The sequence below is a fragment of the Diabrotica undecimpunctata genome, chromosome 4 (assembly GCF_040954645.1).
Source record: "Diabrotica undecimpunctata isolate CICGRU chromosome 4, icDiaUnde3, whole genome shotgun sequence".
Taxonomy (NCBI): domain Eukaryota; kingdom Metazoa; phylum Arthropoda; class Insecta; order Coleoptera; family Chrysomelidae; genus Diabrotica; species Diabrotica undecimpunctata.
In genome coordinates, this window is record NC_092806.1 from 137304737 (window position 1) to 137318199 (window position 13463).

Consider the following 13463-nt stretch of genomic DNA (forward strand, 5'->3'; position numbering starts at 1 on the left):
GGAAGTTTTAACTTGTGGGATGAATAGATAAATGGCCCCACTATTCTAAACTGTAGATTTCTGGATTCTAATAATAAAACTTAGCTTATTTTGTAAAAATGAAACTTATATTGTCAACTACTGGATCACTGTCAACTAATGGTTCCGTTACCTTATATAGATTTTATTATTGATAGAATTTTAATCTTTTTATGTGAATCATGTCCAATATACATCTTTTGTTGTATATTGGACATGATTTGTATGGACATGTTGTATATTGGACATTTTTCCAAAATCTGTACATTTTCAAAATCAAAAGAATAGCTATTTTCTAGAGAATGCTTGGCTTAGGTTGTAGTGTTTAATTTTTTGATTTGTACACTATAGTTGTGTACAATAATCCTTCTATGTAGATATTGGTGTTTTTGCCCAATATATGTTGAGTTGTAGTCTTTACAATTTATTTTATAAACGACATCCTACTGATGATCTTTAGTAATATTGGGTTTAAATATTTTTCAGAATTTATTGGGTTTTTGATAATATCAAATCTTTTTGGATCTATAAATTCGCAAGTGTCGTGTGTTTTCTTAGATGCACAGCTTTACCGAAGGTTTAGAAACTACTCCATTAAGGACCTAATTTCATTTTCTCTATTGATCAAACTCATAGCATTAATTTTATTAAAATACCTAAAGTAGGTAAGAGATCTTCATGTTGTTTTTGTTAATTCGTAACAAAAATATTCTCGACAAGAAGAGAAATTATGTTTCTTCTTTGGGTACACTATTTCTTTAAACTATTATAAGACTACTGAAATCTAAGACTAATTCTTTTGTTGTAGATATGATTAGGAGAAAGTTTTCGCATTTATTTAATTTCAAATCGAAACAGCTGACCAGCAATTTGTATTTCAGTGTTAATGATTTAGTTAGATTAAGGTTATTGACCAAAGTTTGCAGCCGTTAATTTCAATTTAATGTATAATTCATGATAATAAATAAATATAAACATTTCCAGTGAAGTTTTTGTTCATTTAAATACAATCATAACCTTGGCAGATTTTTTAATATGCGATTAAATTTATGTTTGTTCAAATAAATGTAAATCTATAAAACTGGTTTAATTTTTTTACTTGTTTTTCAACCAGTAATATATAAATTAGAGTAAATGCTTGTAGATTTAGGTAATATGGAAGCGTATGCAGTAAAATCGCACATGAAACACAACACCGTAAAAATTAAATCTGCATATGTCCGACTTCAAGACCCAATCTCACAAATACATTTAGATCTAGTGATGAATCTAGAAGAACTCGCCATACTTAATTACAGAAGACTTAAATGCAAGATCTTCTTCATAAGATGATCGTAGTACTAACAGAAATAGAAAACTACTTAATACACGTAGAAGACAAAGAAGAAATATCAGTAATTGGGTCAGAACAATCGACTTCTTTTCAGTCGAAGATCGTATGCCAACTTAGACATAGCGATTCTGAACGAAATTGAATAGGAAAAAAATTCAAACTATAAATAAAGGAGAGGAGATCATAGCCCAGTCCTTGTAGAAGTACGAGAATTAGAAGTAATTAACCCCTCGGTGAGCCAGAACATACAAAACGGCCCATCTTCAGAAGAATAATTAGTGAAACTATCGGACACATACCAGAGATTCCCACCGTAAAAAAAAAACCAAACAGTAAGGTGCTGGAATTCGAAGATTTGATTAAGGATGCCTTAAACAGAAGTACAGCAATATAATAAATCCTATTTTTAAGAGGCAGATTCCAGAGATTAAATCAAAAGCTGAAAAATATCTTAAGAGAAAATATAGGATAAGTGCTCCTACGCACTAGGCAGCCTGGCTAAGGCAGAAAACGGCCAGTTGTGCCCATTCTTTAACTGAAGCGAATATAAATATAAAGACATATGGTCGGGGAAGATAATTATTTACCGTTTGTCTCAATTATATTGGTAATTGATTCCCATCCTCGTTTTTCCCTTCTCGATCACTGTATTCTTCAGAAGATAGATCCCAAACCTAAGAGACTGAGCTACACGAGAAACAATTGGCTCCCAAAGACAGTTGTGAGTTTTATTGAAATTTGTGAAAACCTAGACCTTGAAAGTTAGACATTGGCTCCCACCGTTTCTGATGGGTCGTTCAATGGTTACACATTGGCGCTCAACGCCTAAAACCTAGACTTTAAAAGTCACAGTGTCAACAGTCATTTTAAAAACGTTGGGGATAGGTCTGACTGACACGACAAGTGCGCCGCGGAGACTGAAGGCAGATATTCATTTTCCTTTAGAATCCTCACTTGGCTGCGAGCATCCAACGGACAGCCAGGCTGCCTAGTGCGCGAGAGTTCTAAGAACACAAACAAAAGGAACCAAAAATCAAGATGACAAACAATTAGTTAAGAAGTTAAACCGTCAAGTAAAACAAAGACTTATGGAGCACGGAAAAAAATCAACGAGTACATCTGAATTCAAAGAAACCAGGTTTATGGAAATTACAGAAAATTAAAAGAAGGCAATACATCGCTTATAAGACGAAAACGATGTAGAAATATCAAAAATAATTCAGAAGCAATGAAAAGATCTTAGAAAGATATTGCAGACTAAACTACCACAAAGATAAAGACATAGACCTTATCGAAGAGTAGAATAATAACCGATGTCAGATATATATATATATATATATATATATATATATATATATATATATATATATATATATATATATATATATATATATATATATATATATATATAAATCCATCATAGGTACATTTCCACATGAAGTTAAAGATTTATCAAAAACATCATAGAAAGCACCAGGTCTGGATAAAATAACAAATGGAGGCCTGCCCGAAGAACCTACCAAGGAAGTTAATAGTGTCCCTGACAATAGTTAGCACACTAAGATTTAGATACTTTTTATTCCGATGGAAAGAAGCCATCAAGAAGTGATCCTGATACCCTGGAAACCTGGAAAAACTGCATATTTTCGTAAAATTATCAACCAATAAGCTTATTGACAGCTATAAGCAAAATCACAGGAAGGGTCATAAACCAAATACTGAAAGAGGAAACAAACCAACTAGGAGTCGATATTTTTCTAAAATAATGAATCACATACAGGGTGTTCCATTTGAAAAAAAAGGAATTAGATAAAAATTTAGGTTGCCGGTTTTATGCCAATTTTGACAATACCCTGTATAATGAAAAAGGCAACTTTACACTGTAAACGATAATGCTGTGTGTGGTTAATAAGTTCCTAAGGAATTTAAACTATTATTCAAATTACATTAGAGGATATTAAACTTTATATACATGGTAGAAAAGTGTAATTTTCATATAAAAACCATTATAACTCAAAAACGGTTCACAATAGGTATAGGGAAATATTAACAAAAAATGTTCAGAATAACGTGAATATTTCTAAAATTAAAAAATGTACAGGGTGTCCCATTAATAATGAAGAAAGAGTAGATATATTAAAAAAACAAAGTTATGAGCAACTTCCGGTATAACCGGAAGTAACAAATAGATGAAAATATTTTCATTAAATATTTCTTCTTCTCTTCACTCTTCAGAACCCCTTCACTTCAATTTTCATGATTAAGTTACCTTTTGGGCCGGTTGTTCGAACGCTAATCAAAACTTGATTGTAATCAAATATTTAATTACAAGCAGATACGTCACAGCAGCTGTCAAAATTATTAAAAATTGCTTATTATTATTATTGATTTGTAAATAAAAACATTAAATTAACATCAAAAAGAGTTTAATTATGGTTTATTTTAAATTAAAACGCAAAATAATAAAATTGAATAAAATAAATCAGTCAACATAACCTCAAAATGTGACGTATTTGATTTTAATTACTTAAATGTTTGATTACCATCAAGTTTTGATTAGCGTTCTAACAACCGGCCCTTAGTTTTTGAGATTTTTCTAATTGGCCGTTTATCTGCCATATCCCGACATATGTACACACGTCTGAATAATAGCATGAGGAGAGGGTTTGCTTGGGAGCTGAGGAGGACAGTTTTTTTTAGCACCAAACCTTGAAAGTACACTTCTGGGTCCCGGTCAGTTACGCAGGGCCTCTTTAACGCCTACATGCATCTATTTGCAACAATTTTTCAAGAGGTGAGGAAAAGGATAAAAGTTGTAACATTGATTGATATAGTAATGACAGTAACATTTGTACTGAATAAAGAAGCCTTGAGTATGTATCCAGCTCAAATCGGTTCTATGTGAAAATGAAAGGAAAGAGAAGATATATTACGTGATATTCCACCAGAAAAGAGTCATAATATGAGGTGATTTTAATGTACATGTGGGCAAATCCAAGAGACGATATGAAGAAATGCATGAAGGACTAGACTTTGGAAATATAATTAAAGCTTAGCAACCGGATTAGATATGGCGATTGTTAACACATTATTTCAAATTCATTCCCAAATAAATTATTTCATGACAAGAAAATGGGACATAAGTGAACGCAAGGGCCGTAAGGTAATAGTTAATGACACTGTGAGCCAACAACTTAAGTTACTTGAAGGATTAGAAAGAAGGTCTATTTAGGGCAAACAGTAGAAAAAAAGTGCCAAAATATGAAAAGAAGTCCCAATACGATTTGGGAGAATATGGCCAGTATTACTTAGTAGAGATTTATGGGTGAATCATTATTCAATGAAAGATAGTTTTATATTTGATTTTAAATGTCGTGATAGTATAATCGTATCAATGGAATGTTTATTTATTTAATAGTTAGCCGTGTTTGCTGAGATATAGACTTTTAAGTGTGTGTTTTACGTTTTACGGAAACTGGTTAAATGACCTAATGAAACACAGGACGTTTATTTTTTTCATTCACATTAACATTATGCAAACCTCCGCTTTTGCGAAGCCCCGGCTATTACAAAACGTCCATTGAAATATGTTTCTTTAAACATACAAGTATATACAATCGTTGCGTCATTCAATTTAACACATTCATTTATTTTAAATAATTCAGATAAACTAAACTCACTAATTAAAAAATTGATCCTTATCGAGTTGTTTAAGTACTGTGGGAATTAAGATTTTGTAATCTTGAACAATAAAAACAATAGTTGCTTGGAGAGTTTTTTAAGAAGTGTTTTCTGGACGCTACTGGAATAAAATTATAGAATTTATTTAGAAAAATATTGATAGCATATAATTTGTCTTTAAATAGTCAACTAGACCCAATCGTTATCGTAAAACTCTCTTATTCATAATCTCAAGAGGCAAAATTAGGAAAAAACAAAAATTTGACCCCCCCCTCCGAAACTCAGAAACCAGGTTTTTGAAGAAACCAACGAGTTTCTTCAAAATTAAAAAAAAAACATTTGTATTGTAAGGGGGACGAATTTTCATGCATAATTTATACTAACCCGCATAAACCTCCGGTTTTTTTAAATAGTAATTGTGGTCGGGTGGCACATGATTTGAAAGGTATTTTTTCTCTACACGACACTCCATTTTTTTAATTTACGGAATAACTTTGAAGATAATTTTGGATTTAACTAATTTATTGGTTAAACATCAGTAATAACAAAAATGTTCGAAATGACCTCCTGTGATCTACAAACAATAATACAGTCTATTTTTCAATCCTCTTCGTACATTTGCAAATTCCTCCGGTGACAATAATCGGCATTCTGTCACAATTCTTTGTCGCAACTCTGCAAGATCTGCAAGCGTAGTGGCGTATATTTTTAATTTTAGTTATCCCTACAAAAAAATCCAAAGGTGAAAGATCCGGTGATCTGGCCGGCCACTCTATTGGACCACTTCAGCCAATTCAACGGCCTGGAAAAAGTTGATTTAAAAATTGTCTTACGCGTATATCATATTGTGGGTGTGCCCCGTCCTGTTTAAAAGTCAGTTCATCATTTTCATTTTGGCTTTACAACCCTGTGTGGGTCCTAGCCTCCCCAAGAATTTTTCTCCAGTCGTCCCTATCCATCGCCTTCCTCCGCCAAGCACGTATTTCCATATTTCTCATGTCTTCATCGATGTTATCTAGGAATCTTGTTCTGGGTCTTCCTCTTCTTCTTTGACCAATAGGTCTATCAAGGAGCGTTTTTCTAGCTGGGTCGGTTTGCTCCATCCGCATTACATGGCCTACCCACCTCAGACGTCCTATCTTTAGGTGTTTTACGATATCTGGTTCCTGGTATATCCTATAGAGTTCGAAGTTGTATCGTCTTCTCCAGACACCGTTTTCAGTCAGTTCATCCCCTAAAAGTTTATTATCAGATTCCAATGTGTCAGTGATCCGCGGATCAATAACGTCTTCTAACAAATTTAAATAGATTGTTCCGTTGAGATTTCCTTGAAGAAATAATGGTCCAATAACGTGATTCCCTAAAATGCCAACCCATACATTTAATTTCCGAGGTATTTGTGTCTCCATGAATAAATGAGGATTACTGTTACTCCAATAACGACTATTATGTCTATTAACTTCACCACTTAACATAAAAATACGCTCGGAAAAACACGTACAATCAATATTGGTTTTTATTTATGATTTCACTAAATTCTTCACAAAATTGAAGCCGACGGTCAGGATCATCTTCGTTTAATTGATGACTTAGTCGAATTTTATAAGTGTGAAATTTATGAAATTTTATAATTCGACAAACACTAGATGCTGATGCACCAGATCCACGATATACTTGTCTTATAGACTGTCGATTATCCAATTGTAAATGACCCAATACCGTTACTTCAACTACTTCATTTCGCACTCGACAGTCTACGTCGTGCTTTATGTTGTTAACGTTACCTAAAGCTTCAAACTTAGTATCAGTTAAATGTTTAACGTATTGGTGACTTACGTTTTTTTCTGGGTGGTTCGTATTAAAGATCCTTGCGTAGCTTTGGCACACTGATTATTTCCATAGTATAACTTAACTGAGTCTATTATTTCTTCACTAGAATATCCCTACAGGAGAATGCTTAAGATCCCGTGGACTGTCATCATTATTATCTTAGTGCTACAGCCCTTAGAGGACCTCGACCTTCTCAAGCTTTCTACGCCATTCTATTCTGTCCCTCGCTTGCATTTTCCAGTTGCCGACTCTGATCTTCTCGGCATCTTGTGTTACCCCGTCCATCCACCTCAGCTGTGGTCTACCCCGTCTTCTCATTCCCACGGGTTGCGCTGTTAGAATATTTTTTATCATGTTTGACTCAGGGGCCCGGGCTACGTGTCCTGCCCACTGCAGGCGGTTTCGCTTATCCCGTGGACTGACCGAGTCACAAATGAGGAGGTCTTCAGAAGAATGAATAAGAATCGAGAAGTACTGACCACCATCAAATCTCGAAAGTTACAGTTCCTCGGACATATAATGCCAAATGAATCCAGATATACTCTTCTTCAAGCCATCCTGCAAGGAAAAATATTTGAAAAACGAGGTCCAGGAAGAAGAAGAACATCTTGGTTAAAGAACCTCAGAATCTGCTGCTGCAGATAAGATAAAGATTGCCATGATGATCGCCAACATTCGTAACGGATAGGCACATCAATTAGAAGAGAATATCCCATTTTTGTAAGCATGGTAAACACTAGATAAGATAATTGGGATTCAGTATCTATAAAAAAAATCATATGAAAAAGAGATATTTTTACAAAAAGAAAAAATTATCTTCAACACAGTGGCGTGTTGATATCGATTTGCAGGTTTATTAAATTATTGTATTGGAGGTCACTAAGAACATATAATTGGTTAACTCGGTGAAATTTTATGTTTTTCTTGTTATTACTGATATTCAATAAATAAATTAGTTAAATCCAAAATTATCATTAGGTATCAAATTATTAACAATAAGTTATTACGTAAATTAAAAAAAAAATAGAGTGTCGTGTAGAGAAAAAAAATATCTTTGAAATGATGTACCACTTCACACTTGCTATTTAAAATAAAATGGGGGTTGAGGCGGGGCAGTAGGGGGTTACATTTGAGGGCATAAATTTTGCATGAAAATTCGTCCCTTTTCCAATACAAATTGACGTGTTTTCTTGTATTTTGAAGAAACTCTTGGTTTCTGAGTTTCTGGGGATGGGGGTCTAATTTTCCTTGGAACACACTGTATTTGACTCTAAAACATAAATTATGTATCTACGCTATGTTATTAACGTACTAATATTGGTATACAATGGCCTTAATTAGGAAAATGTAACACCGGAAATGGAATAAAGTAATATTCAGATAGCAACAACTGCAAACACAGCAGGGAGTTCGCATTATAGCTGATAAGAATTCTCAAAAAGCTATTTATAGTTTTATTCCCTACTCTGATTGAGTTTTGATGCTCTCTTAACTCCCATTTAAGACGGAAAATAAATAGAATCCAAGTATATGCATCCAATGCAGACACCATAGAGGCCTTCTATGTATACAAATTAGCAATGTCTTAAAGCTTACTAACCTGAATTAAATATTATAATGGGCGACTTAAACGCTAAATTGGGTCAAGAAGAAGTGGAGAATTGAATGTGGCAATATGGATCCGATGAGAGCAATGAACGTGGGGATGGGCTGTGTTGCATAACAACAATATTTAATATTTTTATTTTATTTTTGTATCATATCATTATATCTCACTGTATATTAGTTTAGATTTATAAAATTCCTTTGTACCATCTAATAATCTGTACGGCGCCGATAACTTGCATTCAAATAACTTTCTAGACATAAGCTTCTAAAATCGTCAAAGAATCATAACAATGAAAGGATAAATCCAAATTATCGGTTTGAGTCATTTGAAATTTCTCAACATTAACGAAAGTTGCCCTTCTCAGGTAATTTTAACAATAAAATGAAAGTCGAAGGTATTTTAAATGTAAGCATATCCTTTAGATACGTCGAGGGGTTCAGGGGTCGATTTCTGAATGTTAAGAAACGATTACTAGCCGAGTGATTGAAATCAGTTTGCATCAGTTCGAATCCAGCATTGGAAGAGCTCTAGGCTCCTACTCGCGCCAGTCGCACTTCAGAAGGTTTAACACAGTCGGGATATTATTAAGTTTACTCAGTTCGTGTCAATATTGTATCACCGATAAGTTATCTAGTTTTATAGTTTCATAAAATGTAGTTTCATAAATCAGCTATCGTAAGCAAGTTATCGGCGTCCAAAATACGTTGTTGTAATTATTTTAATAGACTTGTTAAAACGTTCCTTTCGAAATTTTCATTTGTCCCAGTTTTCTGGGTGGTCCTTCAAAGAAGTAAAGTGAACCTATTTCCCTAAGGACAAAACTTGTTCCCCAAGGGAAAGAACCAGCGACCTATGACTGGTGCGCGAAACAAAGACATCAGGACAAGGTGTAAGGACAAACACACCTGCATCTTCGCTCAGGCTGGTTGATTTCTGTATGAATAAGGAACTCATAATTGCAAATAGCTTGTTTAAACTTCCTAAAGTGTAAATATTTGTAAATTATGCACGTGGAGGTCACCAGCTGACAATAACAACAAAATAGTCAGAAATCAAATAGATTATATTCTCGTCACCAGAAGATATAGAAATTCTATAATATCATCCAAAACTTATCCAGGAACGAACATACCCTGCGATCATAAGCCTATTGTTATGTCGATGAGAGTGAAACTAAAGACTGTAAAGAGCCCTTGCTCCAAGAAAATCGTGGATAAAAGACAATACATATGCGGAAATACGGGCGTTTAACTTTTTACAAAGCCTCTATTAGATCAATCCTGGATTACGGATGTACTTATATACATCAGCCAGTCTAAAACGGTTGGAAATACTTCAAAATACTTCCCTAAGACTCCGTTTGTTTGGGTACAATTTGTTCAACGTCTGTGGAACCACTTCGGATTGAAGTACTAGAACCACCATTATTTTTGCAGAGAGAATCGTTGTCAGAAAAATTCATTATTAAGTTTTTTTTAACCCTACTCTGTTAGATAAAATAACCTTATTACTTAAATGACCACGATTTAAATAACATGTACTGACCAAAAACCTTCTCCTCCATTATGTGGGGCTTTTAGAAATAGTGATTTAAAAATATTGATTTTGCTCACAATAGTGATTTAAAAAGATTTACAAGTGATTTAAGTGTCAATTCTTTGACAAATCTGTCAAATTTTCAGAAAACATATACCGATGCATCAAAACAAAATAATGGTACTGGATGTGCATTCTATATATCATTACCAAACGTTTAAGAAAAATTCAAACTAAATAACAATACTTTCTACAGAAGGGAGATTCGAGAAGAAAAAGCGAGAAGTTGCAGATTCCTTAGCCAAAGAAAGCGTTAAAACTGGCAGCATATTAAGAACAATTTAGGAGCTCAAGAATATTTTATTGATATCTAAGAGTAACTTTAAGGGAAAATGGGAATTGTATTGGAAAAACTATTGCTCTAATAACCTCACACGATACACACTGTTACATTCAAGTATTCCGACAGTTTTGTGGCACCAAGATTATGATTTTACAAGAAATGATATTGTGACCATTTGTAGGCTGAAATTCGGACATGCAAGCTTCTCTCAACACTTATATAATATCGGTGTAATTTACACAAAACTTTGTTAAACCTGCAATATAGCTTGCGACTTAGATCACATTTTTTATGCTTATAGTAAATTTGAAATATGAAGACAATAACTTCTTCATAGTTTATTATTGCAATACTTTTGAAACACATTTGAAATATGAAGACAATAACTTCTTCATAGTTTATTATTGCAATACTTATACCCCCTTTTAATCAACATGAAATATGTATAAGGTATATAAAATTATTCTTAAGTTTCTTAAAATGTGTAACTGAAAACTCCAATGTAAGTACATAGTTGTTAGACTCGTTACCTTTGCTGAATTGCCAAATATTTTACCTTTTTACTTAAACTTTCCGTGATCTACCCTTTCTGTCTGAGTCACCTTGAATGACCCCTGGTGCGAAAAGTGCTATTAGTTCCTCCCCCATCGTAGTTCTTCGTTTAATTTCCAGAATAGTAATGTAGTTAGTTTAGTTAGAATAGGTTAAGTTAGGTGAACGATATTACACATTTGCTGCTGGCTGGATGGACTTAAGCTCGATTGCCAAAAAACTGCTCGGATCACAGAACAATAGCTTTACTTAATGAATCATACACAAAACATTTTTGTAAACACAGCAGAATTGTTAAAACTCTTGAACATGAAATCAAACGATTTGGCTCTAGAAATGGTATGACCACAAGAAATGGTCTGTTCGGCTTGAATGTGCTGGTCCAGAGATGCAAGGACATGACTCAGAAATTGTGCTTATGTTTTGTAGACTTTGAAAAGATATTTGAATTGGCTAAGTTTTAACATAAAAAACTTGTAGATATATTAAAAAGCAGAAATATTGATAGTTGTGACATGATCATTATATCTAATCTATATTGGAATCAAACTGCCCAGGTAAAAGTTGACAACCAGAATACCCTAGATAACAAAATACAGAGGGGAGTCGACCATGGTTGCCTGCTGTCCTCACTACTCTCCAATGCCTAGAGCGAAGCGGCATTCAAAGGTTTAACCATTTTTTTAAGGTACGATAAGTATCTGTTTTAAAATACATTTTGAATAATATTGGAGCTTTAAAGCATATATACTGCATTTATTGTTTAAAATCCTGGCTATCGAGTTTTCCCAGCGCGATGTATTGTTTCTAATCAATTATTTAGAAATATAAGTACAACAAAAAGACATTGATTATTACAAAATCAACTAAGTACTTAATAAATAAATAATATATAGTTGATAAAGTAATGTAATATATGTATATCTGTATTTTAGTAATTTTTTATTCATGATAACCGGTAAATAACAGATGCAATAGCATAAATCAGGACCTTAAACACTGTATTAATAATATGTAATTAAGAGTTAAATTAATAACGGACGAAAATATTGTTGGTTTTTGTAGAGATACAAAAAGGAATCAAGAAATACATTTGAAGTTCTGAAAAGAATAAAGAAAAAGCAATAGAGATAAATGGACTACAAAGAGGACCAATTAGAAGAAATTATGCAATCAAAAACAAGCTGTAGATAATTGAAAAATTGGACTTTTCTGTGCGAATTTACTTTCTAATTAAATTCCGAACAGGAAATAATACAGTAGTAAACAGAACAATTATAAATTGTGTATTTATGTAGTTATTAATATCATAATTAATATAGAATAAAAAAATACAGTAACAGGAAAACGGTATTTCTAAGTTATCGTTGGCAAAAATTAACACATCTTTCAAAACAAAAACCATTATTTAGTATTCAAGTAGATACATTGTGCTTAATTCTCACACTATATGCCGCTAGATACCTTTTACATCGGACAACTAACATGACTAAATCATGAAGAAAACTTTCACCAACCTGGATTCCCAATGAAATCCTCACGTTCCAGGAGCGTAGTCGGTGCTGTATATCCATAGGCTGGTAACCATGGGTTATTTCCAGCATTCAAATCCACAGGTTGTCCCGGCCAATCGCTGAAGGCGATCTCTTCCATCTTTGCGACATTCACGACACTTTCAAAGGTTCATTTAACCCGAGAAACACTTTCTTTCGGAACGCAAACGACGACACGCACTACCAGATTTTACCGATGAACTATCTCACCTACATTTTTAAATGTCTACGTCGCGAAATTCTTTATACTTATCAGTCCACTTAATCCGATAGCAGTTTTAAAATGCGAATTTTATCGAAATTCGAAACTTTTCTCACACACTCCTTGTTTTCTGACACGAACTTTCGACTTTTTGATTATCTTCTGTCAGTAAATCGTGATTGCACCCCCGGTTTTTGTTACCTGTCTCTGCCATCACACCTTTAACAGCTTGTTTATTTGTATCGAAAGGCGATTGTTCGTTTGCTATGGCAACGACAGAACGAAGACCAAGATTCCGTGACAATAAAAAACAATGAACAAGTTGCTGTGGTAGCGGACGTGTAGTCGCCGACACGTGACTCTCTCGACCAATAGGAGGTTCGTGTACGGTGTAGAGTATACGGCGATGCACTTCACATGTTTTCAAACTGGAAGGCAACATTACAATGGCCAGGTTGGATGGTTAAGTTTGAGAAACGTGTAGTGTAGCATTTAACGGTAGATCTAGAAATGTGTAGATATACAGGACGATACAAATGATTTATTCAGTTAATGAACTTTTCTTAAATTAATTAAAATTTATCCATCCACAATTCTTCGAAATATTTTCTTACTTTTATTGTAACTATACGAGGGTTGCACTATATATTTCCTAATGTAACTTACTTCTTACAAGTAATTTTTTGTATTGGTTTTAAGACATTTCCATAACAGCTCCATTATAGCAATAGTAATATAAAGAATTGGAAAATATTACAATTTGCATCCGACAATACAACAAGGAAAACCATAGGAAAAAAGAGAAA

The 13463-nt window shown here is 33.6% G+C and overlaps 1 protein-coding gene across 3 annotated transcripts in view; it reads right to left on the minus strand.

Moving 5' to 3' along the window:
• LOC140440098 (uncharacterized) overlaps nt 1-13090 on the minus strand; it is a 457243-nt gene extending 444153 nt beyond the window's left edge. For all 3 annotated transcript variants that reach the window (XM_072530372.1, XM_072530371.1, XM_072530373.1), the window contains exon 1: nt 12420-13090. In XM_072530372.1, coding sequence (XP_072386473.1) covers nt 12420-12555 — 136 coding nt within the window. In that variant the 5' untranslated portion in view covers nt 12556-13090. The remainder of the gene's footprint in view (nt 1-12419) is intronic.
• Nucleotides 13091-13463: the final 373 nt, after the last annotated feature.